The sequence below is a fragment of the Prosopis cineraria genome, unplaced genomic scaffold, assembly GCF_029017545.1.
Source record: "Prosopis cineraria cultivar Desert tree isolate PC_DT_omini unplaced genomic scaffold, ASM2901754v1 PC12, whole genome shotgun sequence".
Taxonomy (NCBI): Eukaryota; Viridiplantae; Streptophyta; class Magnoliopsida; order Fabales; family Fabaceae; genus Prosopis; species Prosopis cineraria.
In genome coordinates, this window is record NW_026555343.1 from 14,889,750 (window position 1) to 14,910,063 (window position 20,314).

At 30.9% G+C, this 20,314-nt stretch overlaps 1 protein-coding gene and 1 long non-coding RNA gene across 3 annotated transcripts; both read left to right on the forward strand.

Annotated features, from left to right (window-relative positions):
• The first annotated feature begins 788 nt into the window (after positions 1-788).
• Positions 789-5,557, forward strand: LOC129287887 (2-alkenal reductase (NADP(+)-dependent)-like). Of its 2 annotated transcripts, XR_008587834.1 has the most exons (6): positions 789-1,099; positions 2,333-2,510; positions 2,652-2,818; positions 3,368-3,450; positions 4,586-4,664; positions 5,011-5,148. XR_008587834.1 is itself a non-coding variant. In XM_054924155.1 (5 exons), exons 1-5 carry the CDS (start codon positions 863-865, stop codon positions 5,387-5,389), a joined length of 1,044 nt encoding a protein of 347 aa, XP_054780130.1. In that variant the 5' UTR covers positions 789-862; the 3' UTR covers positions 5,390-5,557. The 2 variants fall into 2 exon arrangements, 1 of the variants encoding a protein (XP_054780130.1); XM_054924155.1 differs by lacking the exon at positions 4,586-4,664 and having other exon boundaries at positions 5,011-5,557.
• Positions 5,558-9,746: 4,189 nt separating this feature from the next.
• On the forward strand, positions 9,747-10,202 carry LOC129288039 (uncharacterized). Its single transcript, XR_008587883.1, has 3 exons — positions 9,747-9,822; positions 9,919-10,028; positions 10,160-10,202. It is a non-coding gene; the product is annotated as an uncharacterized LOC129288039 (long non-coding RNA).
• Positions 10,203-20,314: the final 10,112 nt, after the last annotated feature.

Below are 20,314 nucleotides of genomic sequence, written 5' to 3' on the forward strand. Positions count from 1 at the left end.
TTTCTATTTTTCAAAATTTCTAATTGGGATTAATGTCTGTAGGGGGTCCTTAATTATCATTTTTCCTTTATTAGTTGTTGAGAAAGAAAATTATCGTGAAAAGAATCAAAGCGCAGCTTTAGAACGTGATAATAAATTATTTTAAAAAGCAAAACATTACTAGTTTCAACCAATGACGTACGTCATGACGTGTGTGATTTTTGATTAAGTAAATCTTATAAAAAATAACAGAGGGTGTAGGTTATTTCTTTGAGCTAAGCATGCATATTAAAAAAAAAAAAACTTATAACCAACTATAATGCACTCTTGTTTTTAATTTTTTAGTAAATATTTTTCATTAATTATCTTTTTCATTATTGTAGAGGTTAGTAACAATGTTTCTATTTGCTCCAGTCAGTTCCATGCATTATTTTTATTTATTTTCTCAATTGTTTCTTCACACATCTTATTATGTTTGATATAATTATTATTTCATTTTATTCTAATAACTAAATAAATATCAAAAGAATAAATACAATGTGCAGGAAATTAAACTTTTTCAGCTGCTATCTACGGGGCGCGGCGCATGGTAGACATTTATCTAGTTTATTATATTATTTCTTCCATACACCTCTTGAATTTAATCTTAATTTATACAAATCTAGACAAAATTCAACCTAAACTGCATAATCGTTGATCGTGATCCAATACATATAATATTTTATCCAGATGCGTGTCCAAGAGTACCATTGACTTAAAAAGCCACCATAAATATGTTACCTACTTCATTCTGATCATCAAGAGAAAAAACACACTTCAATTCAGTCTGAACAAAAATCAATACTAGCGACCGATCGAGAGAGAGAAAGAGAGAGAGTTGAAGATGGCAGAGATAATGGAGGTGAGGAACAAGAAACTGATTTTGAAAGACTATGTTTCTGGGTTCCCCAAAGAATCAGACATGGATGTGATTTCCAGTGGTACGATCAATCTGAAGCTTCCAGAAGATTCCAAGGGCGTTTTGGTCAAGAACCTTTTCTTGGCTGCTGATCCTCACCTTCGACCATTGATGAAGAAGGCTGATAATTTCAGTGTCTTGCAGTCCTTCACCCCTGGCTCTGTAAGTTTTTGTCTGATGATGATATGAAATTTTCTTGCTTTCTCTCCTATCTGTTTGTTTTCCCAGAAAACGGTAACTTTTGAGGGCAGAAATTGGATCTTTTGCATCCCATAGTTATATTCCGAAGAGTTTTTCTGTCTGATAATGAAAAGACTTGTAGCTTCTGCCATCTGCAATTCTGCCTCTTTTCGTTTAATTCGTTTTCATTTTGTTTTATTTATTTGTTTGTTTTTTGGTTTATTTTATTCTTCTTCTTCTTCTCCCCCCCCCCCCCGGGGTTTTTCTCTTCAAAAAAGACAGCTATAAAAAACAATGGGTCCTCCTAATACTTGTTTGGGACCATATGGACCTGGTGGCATATACTCTACTGGAAATGGATTAATTTTTACCAACTTTTTTTTTTGTATATCTTCTAAATACATCTAATTGTTTTGTTTAATTTAAAAAAAATATGATGGTGTTCTTGGCATGTTAAATTGTTTTGTCGCCATTTTCATGAGTTACTTGATAAAGTGTAATGCAGTGAATTTAGTTTTTGAATTACTATATGAAGCAGGTCTTTTGGGTTGCAATATTTAATTTGAAATAAATCATGACGACTTTCTATATATTTTATATTTATTAATTTTTATTAAATTTATTTCATTTATTTCTAAAAATTGGCATAAGTTTAATTACTTTGTTTATTTTCGCCAAAAAAATTACTTTGTTTATTTAACCGAAGATAGTTATAATAAAAACTTAGCCAATTGTTACTTTACTTCTTTTGAATTATCCATATCATTTATACATATGAAGGAGTTCGATTCATCACCATTCATTTTATTCCTAGCCTATAAACAATAAATGAACACTACTCACTTTCAAGTTCAACATAAGCAATTTAAATATAGAAAAAGTCTTATAAAATCATAAAATTATTTTGAAATCCCACATCTTTTACTGAAGTTGTCAATTATTTATTGCTGCATGGTTGTTTAGTTGATAACTAAACAACAAACATATAATCAATAGCTATTCCACAATAATTGACAACTTCAAAAAAGAGCATGAGACTTCATAATAATTTTGTGATTTCACAAGAATTTTTGTATTTAGATTGCTTGGATACGGAACTTAAGAGGGATTTTCCCAAAACAAAACTACTTATATAATAAACATAGCAGTTTCTTGCGCTTTTCAAATATTTTACATGAAGTGATGATTTGAAGAATGAAAGTTTCTTTACTGTAGCCACTACATGGGTATGGAGTGGCAAGAATTGTGGATTCAAAGCACCAAGATTTCAAAGAAGGCGAGTTGGTGTGGGGAATAACAGGATGGGAAGAGTACACAATCATTACGTCACCTGAAACCTTGTTCAAAATCCACCATGATGATGTACCTTTATCCTATTACACTGGAATCCTTGGTAATAGTAAATCCTATATTATGGCCTTATGATCCTTAATTTTTCCATCATTATATTATTTGATTTGTTCTTATTACTTAATGTGCTTAACACTTTATTGATGACTGTTTTGTTTTTTATTAAAAAAAATTTGATAAATAGGTATGCCAGGTTTAACAGCATATGCAGGATTCTTTCATGTGTGTGCTCCAAAGAGAGGAGAGAGAGTGTTCATTTCAGCAGCTGCAGGAGCTGTGGGACAACTTGTGGGACAATTTGCAAAACTCAGTGGTTGCTATGTTGTTGGCAGTGTTGGTACTCAAGCCAAGGTATTCTATATTTTTATACTTATTTTATAATAATTTATGATTATCATAATGTTGATTTAGTCGCTTAATATATACACAAGTGAATACAGATCCCACAGAGACAAATATATATATATATATATATATAGCGGTCACCCTCTCTGTATAGATGATATTATATAGAGGTGAAGTGGAGAAATGATGAAGTTATTGTTATCTCATTTTTTTATGTTAAAAAATATTATTAAAAACTTGGCATTTGGAGTAGTTAGGCCCTTAGCTTCACTATAAGCATATTTCTCACTTGAGAGAGGTCCTCATTGTCCCTGCTCTGTCTCTCTCTCTCTCTCTACATATATATATATATATATACACACATATATATATACGTTCACATTTTAGCAGCTTGCTGGCTGTAGCTTAGCGATTGATATATAAGATCTGGTGTGGGGCACACTCTCTCTATAGTTTCTTTCTCTGAGGAATAAAGATATATTATGGAGATGCACATTATTTTATCTTAATCCCGCATATTCATCTTAGACGGCTCAAGTGACGATTTGAATACAGGTTGATCTGGTGAAGAATAAATTTGGGTTTGACGATGCTTTCAACTATAAGGAAGAACCTGACTTGGACGCAGCCTTGAAAAGGTTTGTCTCATTTGAACCTTAAATTGATTTTATTACTCTGCAGAATAAATGGCTACAACCAAGCTAGTTGTTCTAGCCTCAATTTCACATTTAAATAAAAAGATAATTAGTGAATATATAAGGATCAAATAAAAAGATAATTAGTGAATATATAACGGTAAAACAATCCAATCAAATAAGTAAACTTGAACCTAGACTTATCAAACTCAAATCAACCTACATACATGCATGGAAGTACCAGTGGCGGAGCTAGCCACATGTATTTGAAGGGAGACATATGCCCCACCTCAAATAAGAAAAATTACTTACATAGGAATGGGGGCATAGGTATTTGTATTTTGCACCCCCCTCTTTTATATAGTTTGCATTTTAAACCATTTCATATTATTTTTTTAACTTAGATCCAAAATTAATTTTTTTTAACTCAAAAGCCCAATAAATTTTAGCCCACAATTTTAATACACCCAAATAGTAATATTATTTTATAGAAAATTAACATTTATTAAACCTTTAAAAAAAAGAAAAAAAATAATCTCGGCCGTGTTGTTTGAAATCTCAAATAAGTTTGTGAAAAAATTAGTTGAAACTGGAAGACACATTATTCATCAATTAGTTTACCTTATCTTGAAATTAGTAATGGTATTATCTATTGCCACAGCAATAGTTGAAAGAGCCTTTTCTATTATAAAGTTTGTAAAAATTTGGTTGCACAATCGAATGGAAAATCCATGGATGAATGATTATCTCGTGACTTATATTAAAAAAGATATATTTGAAAGCATTAACAATGAGCCGACTGTTTAACGATTCTAAAATATGAAACCATGTGGAGAAAATTTGTAAGGTATGTAATTATTAAATAATTTTTATTATTTTTTCAAAGTATGAATATGTAAATGATTTCGCTCCTCCTAACTTAGGATTCTAGCTCCACCACTGCATGGAACTAAATATTATAACAACTAAATTGAACTTTAATTTGAAACTCAAAAATTATTGGCAGTCGAGATTGTTTAAGGTAAAATCATTAGCATTAACGTTCAATTCTGTAAAACAAAATCCGAGAACCACTATAAAACACTTCTTCTTTGTTTTTATTATTATTATTATTATTTTTTTTTTTTTGAGTTGGCAGATGTTGAAACATTCCCACGCGTATTTCATACCCGCGACGTAAGCATCACAAGGATGCCATCATGCCAGTTGAACCAAAGGTTCTTGGCTGCTAAAACACTTCATTTTCAAATTCCATATGAAATACTAGAATCACTACAACATTTTTGCCTTTTAGAAACATTTAAAAAATAGGGAGAATCACATTCAATGACTACTTAAGAAATTTAGTTATAGAAAAGGATCAATATGAAATGGATTATTATTAAAATGAGAACATGGCCTTGTTTTTTCATGAATGGGACTTGTTATTAGTCCTTATCTACAACTATGTTTTTTGAGTGGTCCTTGGATGTGATTCTTCCTAAAAAATATAACAAGAACTATGAAAACTGTTGCTTATTATTATTATTATGTCCCAAGTTGACTATTATTATTTTTGTCTAGGTACTTCCCTGAAGGCATCGATATATATTTCGAGCTTGTTGGAGGCAAAATGCTGGACGCAGTTCTTCTAAACATGAAAGTGCATGGTCGAATCGCCGTGTGTGGAATGATCTCTCAGTACACTCTTGATAACCATGAAGGAATCACTAACATTATGTCTCTGGTTTACAAAAGGATTCGCATGCAAGGGTACAACGTGGTGGATTATTACGACCTTTATCACAAGTACGTGGAGTTCATATTGCCTTGTATCAGAGAAGGCAAGATTTCTTGTGTGGAAGACATAGTTGAAGGACTTGAGAGTGGAGCTTTAGCGTTGGTGAGAGTATTCAGAGGTCTCAACATCGGAAAACAAGTAGTTTCGCTTGCTAAAGAGTAGAGAATACTGTCTTGGAGTTTCACAGCTGGTTTTTACAAGAAAATAATATAACATTTAACTTTTAACACTATACGTAGAAATGATTCTGTAAGAATGTAAAAGTAGAACATAAATATATGTATATTATATATATATATATATATATAATAAGATCATTATATATGATAATATGTCTTTCTCAGCCGTGGATTTCTTCATGAATGGAAGGGTGTATGCTGTGTGTTATGCTGGAGATACAAATTATACATCAAAATATCAACCCTAGCAGTCACAGTGAAGGCCAGGGTCTTATTTTCTTATTGATATATAGAGTAGGAAACCAAATTCTTTGGATGATATCACTACAAAAAAAATGACTTTTAGCGGCGACATTAAAAAGCCGCTGCTGATTCTCAACTTTTAGCGGTGACAGTAAAAGTCGCCACTGAAAATGTGACTTTCTATGGCGACAAGATATAGTTGCCGCTGATTGTCAGACTTTCAACGGCAACAAGTGCATGTCGCTGTAGAAAGTCACACTTTCAGCGACGACGTCTGCTGTCACTGCTGAAAGTTTAAAATCAGCGGCGACTTTTTAATATTGCCACTGATTGTCAGTATTTTTATAATTTTTTTAAAAAAATTATGTTGCAAGTTTCAGAGGTGACATGAAAAATTATGTTGCAAGTTTCAACGGCGACATACATGTCGCCACTGAAAGTCGAGAATCAGCGCGACTTTCTAGTGTTGTCGCTGATTGTCAGTATTTTTATAATTTTTTTAAAAAAATTATGTTGCAAATTTTAGCAGCAATATACAAGTCGCCGCTGAAAGCCGAGAATCAGTGGCAACTTTCTAATGTTACCGCTGATTGTCAGCTTTCTTATGCTTTAGAAATTAAATTTTATGACAAGTTCAATTTTTGTGTTTTCAAAATTAGATTAAAGTATTTTTCATAGAAAAAAATATATTTTTATTTTACCAATTTCATGATGTTCTTTTTATTTAAGTTTCAATTTATTTTCATTTCCATTTATTTAACAAAGTTGTATATATGTATATATGTATGTATGTATGTATAGATACAGATACATATCTTGTAATATTATAAGTGGAGAGATGTTTATATTAAGAGATAGAAAAAGGGTCATTTAACTCAATGCTTGCAAAATCAAAAGTCTTTTGATTTTATAGAAATTTAGAAAAATCATAGTTAAATTAGCTCTTTTGATTTGCTTCACTTAATTACTTTTTTTTGTGCTTAAATTATTTTTTGACAAGATTCAACTCTTGTTTTTCTTTTGTTTTTTATTTTTCTTTTTTTGTCATATTTGTTTCTCACTCGTGATTTCTTGTGTCTTTTTCTATTTCAAAAAAAATTTAGATATTCTGCACAAATACTTTTTTCAAATTTTTCTCTTATTTAATTTATTCTATTTTCTATTTTTGAGATTTCTATTTGTTCTTGAATTCTTTTATAATGTATTTCTTTATTTCTACCTCTTCTTTTCCTTCAGGTTCACTATTCCTATTTGGCTATAAACTAAGACTCTTAAGACTCATCTTATTTTTTTTGACTTATATCCTAATATCTTATCGAACCATCTCATATTTCTATTTCTACAAGTTTTATTTTTTATTGATATTGTTCTTCCTAGACTTAATAGGAACACCACTGCCTAACTTTCCTATTCTTTCACAGGATTTTTGAATATTATATTTCATGAATATTCTCTGTTTGTTACTAAACTTACTTGGCAATATCATTTTTTTATAAGTTATATGTGATATTATGTTCATGTATCTTTGTTGATTTATTTCAAAAAGGGTGTTATCTATTTCATTTTCTATATACTTTTGTATATTTTCTTCTGCTTTTATTTTACTAGTTATACGAAAGAACAATAAATTCTACTATTTTAACATATGGACAAATAATTAATATTATAAAACTAGAGTTAGAAAAATACAAGCCCCTTCTAGAAAAAATAAAAAAATTATATATAATATTATTATAAAAGATATATGAGACATAAAAAATATTTCTTGAAAAAATATAGAAAAAAAGATAATTTTAAAAAATTTAAAATAGAAATAGTTTGTTATAAATGTGAAAGATTTGGCCATTTTTATAATTTTTTTTAAAAATTATGTTATAAGTTTCGGTGCCGACATATAAGTTGCCATTGAAAGTCCAGAATTAGTGGTGACTTTTTAGTGTCACTATTGATTGTCAGCATTTTTATAATTTTTTTAAAAAAATTATGTTATTAGTTTCAGCGGGGACATACATGTCGCCACTGAAAGTCAAGAATCAGCAGTAACTTTTTAGTGTCGCCGCTGATTGTCAACATTTTTTAATTTTTTTAAAAAAATTATGTTGTAAGTTTCAGCAGTGACATTAAAAAATCGCCGCTAAAAGTCGAGAATCAGCAGTAACTTTTTAGTATCGTCATTGATTGTCTGCATTTTTATAATTTTTTTTACTAATGTATAATCATTAGTATTTTTACTATTTATTCTTAGATATTTTTTATATTATAATTATAAATATGAATATTAAAATAAATAATATAACAACCTCAAGAAGTTAAAAAAAATTAAAATAAATAATACAAATTATATTGTATCAATTATATTTATAGTTTACTTTAAATAAAATAGATAATATAATTTGTAATTTTATAAATTAAAAGAATTAAATTGAAGTATTTAAGGATAGTAATGATATTTTATAATATTTAATATTTAATATAGATGTGTGTTTGTATAGTTTAATAATGTGTGTGTGTGTGTGTGTGTGTTTAATTATGCAGTAATAGACTACAGGTTCATGCCAGCTTAGCGGCAAAATAGTTGGACACAAAAGGAGGAGGTCACGGGTTCAAATCTTGGTAGAGACAACTTTTAAAATGGAAATATAAATCAATGACATGATGACACGTTGCGTGTGGTAAGAGCAACACATTGAGAGTGATATGGTGCCACGTGGCGTGAGGTGAGGGTGACACATGGAGAATGACATGGCACCACGTGGCGTGAGGTGGGTGCCATGTGGACGGTGACGTGGTGCCATGTGTGTAAGTGAACCAACATTACTTTTTAGCAGCGACTTTTTGGTAGCTTCTACAGTGACAAATATTGCCACTGATACTTAACATTCAACGACGACAGATATAGTCGTTGTTGATGTATGGTTTTTGCAGCGACATTTGTCATTGCCAATTTTTAACTTTCATTAGCAACTTTTATTATTGCTGCAGATTGAATCAACAACAAGACCTCTTGAGGCGACATTGTGGTAACTTTTTGTCGCCGCTGAAAACTTTCAGGGCGACTTTTTGACTTTCGACGGCGACAAATATCGCCGTTGATTCTCAACTTTTAGCGGTGACTTTTATTGTCACCGCAGATTGAATTAGTGATAGGAGCTCTCGCGGCGACATTGTATCGACTTTTTGACTTTCAGTAGTGACATTTGTCACCGCTGAAAGTCAATTTTTTTGTAGTGTATAGACATGCAAAATATATGAACTGTACCTAAAATAAGCACATATGTTTGATTGAAAGTTACTTTAGTCTATTTTACCTGTTATATATGTAGATGAATATTAGAAAAATGTGCATAAATAAAAATATGGAGCAATACACACACATGTATGTATGTATTTATTATGTATAACTAATATATTATACATGTTCTGTTAGTTTGTGTTCAGATTAGTTGTAAAACCAGGGCAGAAATATGCTGAAAATTTAAAAATTAATTATTTTTCTAACTTTATTCTGCACCAGTTATGGGTCATAATTGATGTCGACACTAGTGAAAAAATACATTTTAAGCTACCCTTTCTAAACCGATTATGGTGAAGACAGTTTAGTAAATATAATTGGTGGCAATATCATAATTAAAACACTTTTTGAACTAATTCCCAAGGGAACCGGTCTTAATAATGTTTTCCAGACCGGTTAACAACATAACCCGTCTAGAATATATGGCTTCTTTTTCAAAAAAAAAAAAGTAAATTTTTGTAGTTTCTAAATCGGGTAAGTAGAGGTTTGAAAGTTTTTTAAAAAAATTTTCTGAAATGTTTATGTTTTTCACTTCTAGAATGGTTTTTATGAAACCTATTTTTTAAAAAATTAATTTATTAAATGACTTTCTAGGCGAAAAACCGGTCCAGATCCAGAAACTAATAAAAATTAAAAAATGTTTTCAATTACTTTTAGACCGGTTTTTTTTATAGTAACAGGTCTACAAAGTCCTTCTGAATTTAAAATAACGCTATTAGACCTATGTCCTCACTTTTTTTGTTTTTTTTTTTTCAACTCCTTCGTCATGTTTGAATTTCTTCCGACGGCCAAAAAATCTCTCATCCGCACCTCTCATCCTGAATTCTTGAGTTTTAATCAATCTTCCTCATTTTCCTCTTCTTGTCTTCCTCGAATTTCTGGTGGGTGCATCTGGTTCGAGCTTTAATCCATTCTAAAGCTCATGTTCTAAAGCTCGTGAGGTTGTCTGATTTGGAGCTCGTGTTCATGGGGTTTAGGATTGTTTGAAGCTCGGGTCTGAGATTCTGAAGCTCTTTTGTCTTCTGGGTTCGTGCTCGTGCAACCCAAATTTGTTTCTCTTCTTTGTCTCTGGTTCCTCTTGTTCCAGGTAAAATTGTTTTTTGTCTGCATTTTTTATTATTCTCAGCTATTGCAACCTTCAACTGGATTGAAATTTGTTTGATTATTAATTTTACTTTTCTTCTTCTTCCTCCTCCTCTTTTGCTCGTGTTCCTCAAGCTTGGTGAATTCTACCTCTATTTGTGTTCGCCTTCAAGCTTCCACCAGGTATTTTTTAAAAAAAAAAATTCTCGTCTGATTCTTGTTCTTCAATAGTGCTCAGATTGTTTAATTATAACAAATATACTTAACGTTTCAATATTGCCTTTAATGCCAGCTGGTATTTCGTTGAATATTTAGCAAATTAGGCATAACAAATCTACTTACTTAATATTGTGGGGTTTTTAAATTTATTGGGGTTGTTGCTGGATGAAATTAAATTGATTATGAGCTTATTTTCAATTATAAAATTATTAAAATGTCCAACTTTTAAGAGAAACTTTGATGAATTTTTTTTTAAACCATGAGTGTCAGTTAAATTTGTTAGCCTTCAACTTCATGACATTCCAATTTTTAGCTTAATTACTAATATACTTACGTGTTTGCATTATAACTTAGTTTTTGTGAATTGAATTGAATTATTGTGTTAAACAATGAAAATTCTCAATGAATATATGTGAGTAATAGTGTAAAGTTATTTGTCTTTGCAGCTCAGTTTGATTGTGAATTCTCTATGACTTTTGAATTGAATTACTGTGATAGCATCATTGATAAATTTTCTGTAATATGGGGGAATGCTTGTAGAGGTGGACTGAAGCTCATAGGGATTGCATGACTGATATTTTTCCTCTCTAAATTTATTAATTGGAAAGTCCAACTTTTAAGGGAGATTATATCGAAATTTTTTAAAACTTATTATTTAGCCCTTACCTTTTCTAATGGATATAAGAAATCTTAAACTTTTAGAGTTTGCTTATATGGAAATGTTAAAAGAATATAGAGTTGGCTTCACTTCTCCTACCTATTATATCAGAGGGAAGCCGACTCTAAAAGGATATTGCATAGTGTTCTCTAAAGAATTGGGAATTTTCAAGTACAATTGAAAATTAGCAATAACAATTAATCATTTATCTTTATTTCATTTTAGGAAATAAACTATGAATCATAATTAGATAAATGATGAATGATAAATGAACAAGTGATGAGTATGACAATAGGATGAAGGAGATTTTGGACTTTGCCAAAAGGAATGCCGTTAATGATTGTGGGAGGTTTTATTATCCTTGTGTGGAATGTTTGAATGAGAGGAGACTAAAGTATTGCATAAATATATATGCACTTGATTTGTAAGGAGTTTTGCAAAAGTTATACAATATAAACAAGTCATGGTGAAGAAATTGAAAGGCAGAGGCCGAGTACATTGCAATATTAGAAAGTTAATGAGGATATAGTAGACCGGTTAGAGGGTATGATCCATGATATTAGAGAAGAGGATTTTGAGCAATTACATGCACATGACAATATGTGTAGTGAAGCAAAGAGGCCTCTATATTTGGGATGCAAAAAATATCAATTATTGTTATCAGTGTTGAAATTGGTGTGCTTGAAGACAAGGCATAGACATATCAACAAGAGTTTTACAAAATTACTCAAGCTACTAAAAGACACCCTTCTAGATCAAAATGTGCTACCGAATTGGTATTATGATGCAAAGAAAATATTATGTCCATTGGGCATGAAATTTAAGAAAACATATGCATGCCCTAATGATTGGATACTCTATAGAAAAGAGTTTAAAGATGATATGAATTGTCTAGTATGTAAGACATCAAAGTACGAGGAGAATAAAGCTCCCACAAAGATGTTATGGTGTTTTCCAATTGTACCAAGACTTAAGCATCTCTTTGCCAATGAAAGGAATGCAAAAAATCTAAGACAGCATGTAGATGAGAGGATTCCTGATGGAAAGCTGAGACATCTAACCAATTCTGAGCAATGGAAGAAAACAGATCGATCATTTCTTGATTTTGGCAATGAACTAATGATTCTTAGGCTTGGACTTAGTACTAATAGTATGAATCCTTATGGTAGTCTTAGTAGCATTCATAGTTCATGGCATGTGCTTATGGTGATTTACAACTTATCTCCTATGTTGTGCATGAAACACAAATACATCATGCTTTCTATATTGATCTTGGGACTTAAACAACTACGGAATGACATAAATATTTATCTAATACCCTTGATCAAAGACTTGAAAAAGTTGAGGAAGGTAAGTGTGGATGTGTTTGACTCAAAAGGAAATCTTTAAAATGTGTGCCATGATTTTTTGTACCATAAATAACTTCCCTACATATGAAACTTGTCAAAGCTGACTGAGACTTGATGGCACAAAAGAGGAAAAGGTTGGAGGAACAAGCTCAGTCTAGCCCTTTCATTCTTCTTTTTCCACCATCTCTAATGTGTTGTGAAGACAAATGCAAGTATGTGCACTAAACAAGGAGTGGGTTTTATACAAGTGATAAGGCTTGTGTAATTGGTGAAAAGATTGTAAGTACCCTTATTTTATTTGCCTTAGTTAAATCATTATTCCTAATTTTTGTAGTCTGGTGTTACAAGATAAACTTAAAAGTAAGCAACTGAAAGAACCTTTATGATATACGGAAGGAATGACATCTTAATTGTCGCTTTAAGGAAACAAGAGTATCTTGGCTGTGTTAGGGGATTTGGAGGTGGGGTGACTATAAGGGACATATTTGGATCATTTGCATGAAATGCCTGAGTAGTAGTCACCAAGGAGGATCTAGAGGCAATCTTGGCCACTATGAGGTAAGAGGCAAGGGTGGAGGTAAAGGTAGAAGTAGAAGCATCATTTATACCAAGCTAGCAGCTAGGATGAAGCAAATAGAGGAGAAAATGATGAATATCATAAGCTTAGGGCAAGATACATCTTCCCTGCATACCTACACTCTCCTGTCGCTCGTCAAAGCATGAAAGGAAGTTGCTAAATTGATAGGTGTTTATTAGAGGGCACTGAAGGTCCTACTTTAGTTGATCGATATGAATTATATGTAGTGGATCCTAATAGACATATAGTAGCATGTGGTAATGTTTACCACATAAGGCCAACCATCCACCACACACCAATACAATATGACTAAGTTAAAGTGGTGGCTTAAGAGTTTGTAGTTATTAATGCCCTTGTCCCACACCCTATTGAAGAGGTCAAGATTGTAGATGAGGCTAAGAAGATATTTCTCCTTTGGCCAAAGAGGCTTGTTCATATAGTTGTAGCCGATGTAAGTATAATTATGTTTTTCAAATTGCTTTAGAATATCTTTTCTAATTTTTTTTTGGCTTTCTCTAGGTTACTTTCTAAACAAGGTGTTAATTGGTTTAGAAAATGATTTTTTAAACTATTTTGTAAACAAGTTGTAGAACCAATTTAGAACCTCCCTTTTCTAAACCAGGTGTTAAACCAGTTTCAATGAGCATTTTTAACTAGTCTAAATATGCTTTTTTCTCACTAGTGAGAAAGGGGATCCCTACATACTTTCTACATTAATCATTGTCACAACCGTTGTAGATTTTCTCTCCATTTTTCAATATTTAATCCATTTCTTTATGTTTTCATCTTGTACACCATAAGAAATCCTATAATATAGATAAAAAAAATCTAGCCAGCTAGTAAAAATTCAATTTAACAACAAATTTCAATTGTCCATTACAATCAATAATCGACCAAAAACTCATTGAAACATATATAAACTAACTATAAAAACTCATTGATATTATTGGAATATTTTAAAAATGAAGAGATGTCTTTTTTGAAAAGTCATGTCCTTATAAATTAAAGAGTTATGTCCTTATATATTAAGAAATTTTTATGAAAGGTTATGTAGAGAATTATGTTGGAAATTGTGCCTAAAGGCCAATCATCATATTATGAACATTATTATTTAATGAACTTTTCTTTTATTATCATATTAGCTGTATGTTCATTATGATAACTGTATCCTTAGATAAACTATATTGAGTGTCCTAAATATCCCTAGCCAGTCATCTAAGAGGGATCATAGATGAAACAACACTAGTATGATTTTGATTAGACTATAGAGATATAAATCAAAGTCATAGGCACATGAAAGGGTATAAGGTGCTGGATCAACTTGTTATGAGAAAGCTGTATGGTACAAGTCATAAATTTATCTCTTATGTAATCATGTCACTAAGATTTTGACTTGAGATCATCATGAATTCCTACATGATAACTACTGAACTTTAACCTAGTCAAAAATCACCTTTAATTGAGTGATCATAATGGCTATGATTGAGTTTAGTGATATTCATGTAGAGAAATATGAGTAATTAAGATGGAATTTGTGCCACAAATTAATTAAGAGATATTACCAGGCCCTTCAATGAGTAAGACTGAGAAAATGTATGCCCATACTACAATGAAAAGAGTTTTTTTATTGCTATAGTCAGTCTACTCAAAGATTAAGAAAGTAATAGTCAGGTAAAGGAGAATGACATTTTCATGTCTCACACTTGACTAAAATATCACGTGACATAGGGGATGTGAGACGGTTATATAATAGGTTACATTAGATCATTAATCCTTATATGAATTAGATAGTCACAATGTCTTGCTAGATGTCACTTATGACTAATGAGCTAGTAGTGTTATTGGCCCACTGCCAATTTCATATAGGCCTATAAGGTCGTACACAAGAATAGCCTAACTTGAGCTATAATGTCTAAGTTCATTAAATTAAAAATATATCTAAATTCAATGAATGTAATATTTTATCTAGGGTGAACAAATTCTATGAATTAAAAATATGTATGTATGTAGGTATTTGAATATTTATCTAATAAATATTATATATATATATATATATATGTATGTATGTATGTATGTATATGTATATGTATATGAAATATAAAATTCAAAATATAATATATATATATATATATGTATATATGAAATATATATATATGTGTGTGTGTGTGTGTGTGTGATATATTATATCTATTATATATTATATTATATTGTGTTAATTTTAAATTTAGTTTTATATGATAGATTAAATTTAATAACTAACATGATATGAGAAATCAGTTCTAGAACTTGAACTTATAAGATAAATTCAAATAAGATGTGATATCATAAATTTAATTTATTTTTGATAGCTTAACATATGATTTTCAAAATAATTGTGATTATTTTTAAAAATTTAAAAGAAAGATAAAAATCCTAATTTATATATATTATAGAAACAGGACATGCTTTATGAGGTTTTAAAAATCTCTTGACGAAAAAATTTTGAAAGCCAAGAAAAAACCCTAGAAAAAGAAGGAGCGTCTGACTGAGGCCAAAAGTTCAAATCTTCTAAGGCTTTTGCATGTACAAATATTAGATATTAGGAGTGCTAGCATTTGTTCATGTCGGCAAGCTATTCATGTGGATATCGGTAAAAAGAGCTGATCTCGTTGTCAACTCTTGAGATTTAAATACTTTAAGGAAGCTTGAATGTTTGACATCTAAAAGGTATTTTTTTTATCCACATTGACTTATATAAATTCAATTGGTCTATGATCACGATTGGGATTTAATTTTTATTCTTTTACTACGCCTCTCTAATCAAACAAGTGGTACCAAAGCCATGTCAAATTGTCATTTAATTTGGGTCATGATTGATTACCTTCTTGTATGTTCATGTGATAGATTGATTATATGATGATATTTTTAAAATATATATGTTTTTAATATGTGATATTTTTGACATAGACACACACACCACACACCACACATTTTTATCTATATATATGTTTTATATATATGATATTTTAAATATATATATATATATATATATACTTGTTTTATATATATATAGACATTGCCTTATGATGCATTCTCAATATGATTGATGTTCGTCCATACGTGTGTTCAAACATGTTATCAATATGTTCACCCATATATGATATTGATGTTCGACTGGATTATCAATATGATTGATGAATTTGAAGGGTTTAAGGTAGCAACTCATTCAAAGAGTAAGCTTTTTGAAAGCTCCAAAGGGTGCTGCCCCCCGCACCCCTTACAAAGGGTGATGCCCCTTTACCGTGTCTACTAATCGATTAGTAGGACTGTCATGGCTAACTAATCCTATTGCAATATAATTCACAATTTTATAACTTTTCATAATATATGATTTGTTTATTAATTATGGTTTCCTTGGCTTGAAGTTGTTTAGGTATGGTGACAACTGTGGCTTTAATGTTACAACAGTTATAAATTTTCAATATGACTTGTATGTCATGCTTCTCTCTATAAATTTTAAATGCACATTCTCTTCTCATTTCAATCCCCTCATATGTTTAAACGAGGTTTCTTTATGTAATTTATTTTCTTGTAAAGGTCCTTTCATTGGTTTGGGAGGACATAGGTTAGGTGAGTCATATTGTGTCATATTTAATTATGCTTTTGATGTGGATCATTTTATGCATGATTTTGTATGAGATATAACCACATTATATTTTACACAATGGCCAAATTGGTAAATTAAACCCTCTAATGAAAATATTAAGTCATAATGCCATCAATTAATGAATACTTGTTAAAGCCTATATCACTTAAATGTAGGTTCCACCAAAGTCAATACATCTAGGTTATCTTGGTGAGATGAGCATGAGTAATGATGTTACTCATAAAGATTCATTATTGTCTGACTCAATTGAGATCATCAAAATAGTTTTGAATCTCAAGGCATTCGATGGAATTGAACATGTTGGATCATATGATAATTGAATCCTATAAAGATCAAAGAGTTACATGTGATGTAATTGGAAAACAAGTTGCCTACCTAAGTAACTTACTTTAAAGGGTCCTACCAAAGAAAACTTAAATTTAAGTGAAATATAGATCTTAGCCAACTAATCAATTTTAAGAATTGTTAGTTTTAGTAGAAGATATATATTAACTTTGTGCATTTTATCATTGTAGAATTATGTCAACTAGTAACAATGCTACACTATCTTTGTGATCGATCTTTAACAAGGACAAACTTAATGGGACAAATTTTCTTAATTAGTTCAAGAACTTGAGAATCGTTCTTAAGCAGAAGGAAAGGCATACGTCTTGGATAAACCTATTCCCAAGGAGCTTGCGGCCAATTCTCCAAGAGCTCAAAAGGATGCTTATGTGAAGCACACCATTAACTTGGTGAATGTAGGATGCCTAATGCTAGCTACCATGGTTCTAGAACTTCAAAGAGATTTAGAACACATGGAGGCTCATGAGATGATTGTACATCTCAAGAAAATGTTCTAGTAATAGGCAAGGCAAGAGAGGTATAAGACCATAAAGGCCTTACATTCTTATAAGATGGCTGAGGATATATCAGTTAGCACTCATGTCTTAAGGATGAGATGCTATATTGATCACCTTGAGAGGCTTGAATTTTCCCTAAGCCATGAATTAGCTATAAATTTGATCTTGAACTCACTCCCAAATAAGTTGTGATTAGTTTGTTATGAATTACAACATGAATGACATAAAGAAATCCATTTCTAAACTATATGGGATGCTTAAAACTACTGAGCAAAACATTAAGAAAAGGATTAGCATTGTTTTGATGGGTCAAAAGGAAAGGGTATGAAAGAGAAAGACAAGGGAAAGGGCAAGGGAAAGGGAAAAGATAAAGGCTCAGATGGTAAGATCAGAGAGTCAAATAAGCCTAAAACCAAGCTTACAGCCAAGAAGGCAAAGCCTCTAAAGGAAGAAGTTTGTTTCTTTTGTAATGAATCTAGTCATTGGAAGAGAAACTACAAGATTTACCTAAAAGATTTGAAAATGAAGAAGGATAGCAAGACTACTCTTTTAGGTATTTATGTTATAGATATTGACCTTTCTATTTCTTCTTCATGAGTATTAGATACTGCATATAGTTCTTACATTTGTGTAAATGTCTAGGGTCTCAAAGACAATAGAAAGGTGATGAAGGGCGAAGTAGACTTACAAGCTAGAAATAGAGCAAGAGTTGCTGCTTTAGCCGTGGGTACTTATGAATTAGTTTTTCCTAGTGGGCTTTTGTTAATTTTGAGCAATTACTATTATGTTTCTGCTTTAAGTAGTAACATTATTTCCCTTTCTTATTTAGATAAGGAAGGTTATACTTCCATTACTAAGAATGGTAAATGTTCTATTTATTAAAATGACATTTCTTATGTTGACAGTGATTTGCATTTTAGTCATTATTTTTAAAATCTGGAACATCCTAGTAATGAAAACATCTATAATGTAACTTCCAAAAGGATCAAGTCGAATGATTTGAATCGAACCTACCTATGGCATTATTGTCTAGACTGTATAAATAAGAAATGCATTTCTAAGCTTCATCAAGATGGACTTCTCAACTCATTTGATTTTGAATCTTATGATACTTGTGAATCATCTTTATTAGGAAAGATGATGAAAGCACCTTTTACTGGGCATAATGAGAGGGCTAATAATTTACTGAGATTCATAGATACATATGTATGTGGACCACTAAGTTCAACTATCAGAGAGAGATATCTGTATTTCATTACTTTTATTAATAATTATAGTAGATATGGATATATCTGTAAATGCCCCAAGAAGGGTGTGAATTGGGCTAATTAAAAAATTAAGTGAATTGGAGTAATAATAAGAGAAATGAAGGAATGAAATCACCAATCATAAGAGTTAGATGAGTAGAGCTTGACATAGGTGATTTATCCTAGTTCAACTCCTACTACTTAAGTCTACATCCAGTCCCTAGGAACCCTGGAGCTTTCCAACTATATTATCAAGATTAATCCAAGCTCTTGGTTGCCTCAGTACATCAACAAACTTTTCAACAAGTCTGAAACTCTCCCCCTTACAAAGGTAATAACAAATCCCCTTAAGCTCCCAAGCTTAAATTCATCCATTTTGAAGATGTAAAATAGGAATAAATAGAGTAAGTCCAAGAATGAACTACAATTACTTTTCAACTCTCTCTAAGAATAGATATGTAATTAATGAAGCTCTCTAATAATAAATGATACATAAAAGATAGGTAAGCTTTAATGCTCAAGTAATCACAAAATATTCTTGTTGAATCACATTGTTCCCTCTTTTTTCAAGTTTCATAAATGAGTCTATTTATAGTTGATGATCATAAATGATCTGTTAGACTCAAATTTTTTCATTGGAGGTTGCTTGTGATCTGTTTCCTTCTTTCCTTCATGTTTCCTTAAATATTCAAGCTTTTCTGAAGTTCTCCTGTGGATGTAGGAATGGAACAGTGCTTTACAGAAGAGACTTTCTCTTTTGTATAGTAATGGCTAAAAAATATTAAATGTTTCTGACAAAAGTGGTTAAAGCTTATACATTTTAGTATAACAGAAAGCAAGATCAATGACTCAATTAAAGATAAGAAAACTAAATAACTTCAAGGAAATAATTGTGTCTAAATATCATTGGGTAAAGATAAGAGTGAACACAATTGATTTTGGATGAAGAGAAAGATTAAAAGATGAGTTCTGGTGACCTTCGAGATTGATAAAAAAAATAGAACATAAAAATGCATAGCAGTACTGGTGTTAAAATGTCCTATTACCAGTGTTATAGTGATAAGCAAACTCTGATTGAAGGTTTAAGCACATGTGTTGCTCTAAGAGTACCGATGTAGTCCAATATGTAAAAAACAAAGATTTTTGATAATTTGTGAAAATAAGGATATGTTTGAAAAGATAACACAACACCAATCTTAAAGAAAATAGCACCAAAGTAATATGATCAAACAAATATCATTGTAGGAGAATAGAAGGGACAATATTGATGTTGAAGAGTTAGCACAGGTGTTATAAATACTTGTACAAAACTTAGTATAGGTGCTAACGAAGTAACATAGTGTTGTCTTAATTCAAGTAAGGATATGGAAAGAATAAGACCGATGTTAAATTGATAGTACCAGTGTAAGGAAAAAGGTTCGAAGAAAAGAGAATCAATTGCATAGGTTTAAAGGGATAACATCAATATTAGAATGAGTAGGATCGGTGTTATATGAAACACGAATCAATAGAACAATGAAGATAACTAAAGTAAACTAGTGTTAAAGCTTCTAGTACCAATTAGAAACAATTTAGAACAAGACGTCTTCAAGAACAAAGATTATAGTTAAGTCAAATATTTAACTAACAAGATAACATACCTTCTATTCCATATAAGCTTACACTTATCTAGATTAGATTAATGTTAAGCCAATTAACTTAGGTTCAAGTTAAATATCTTGAAATATACAAAACTTTCCTTTATTTTGTAAT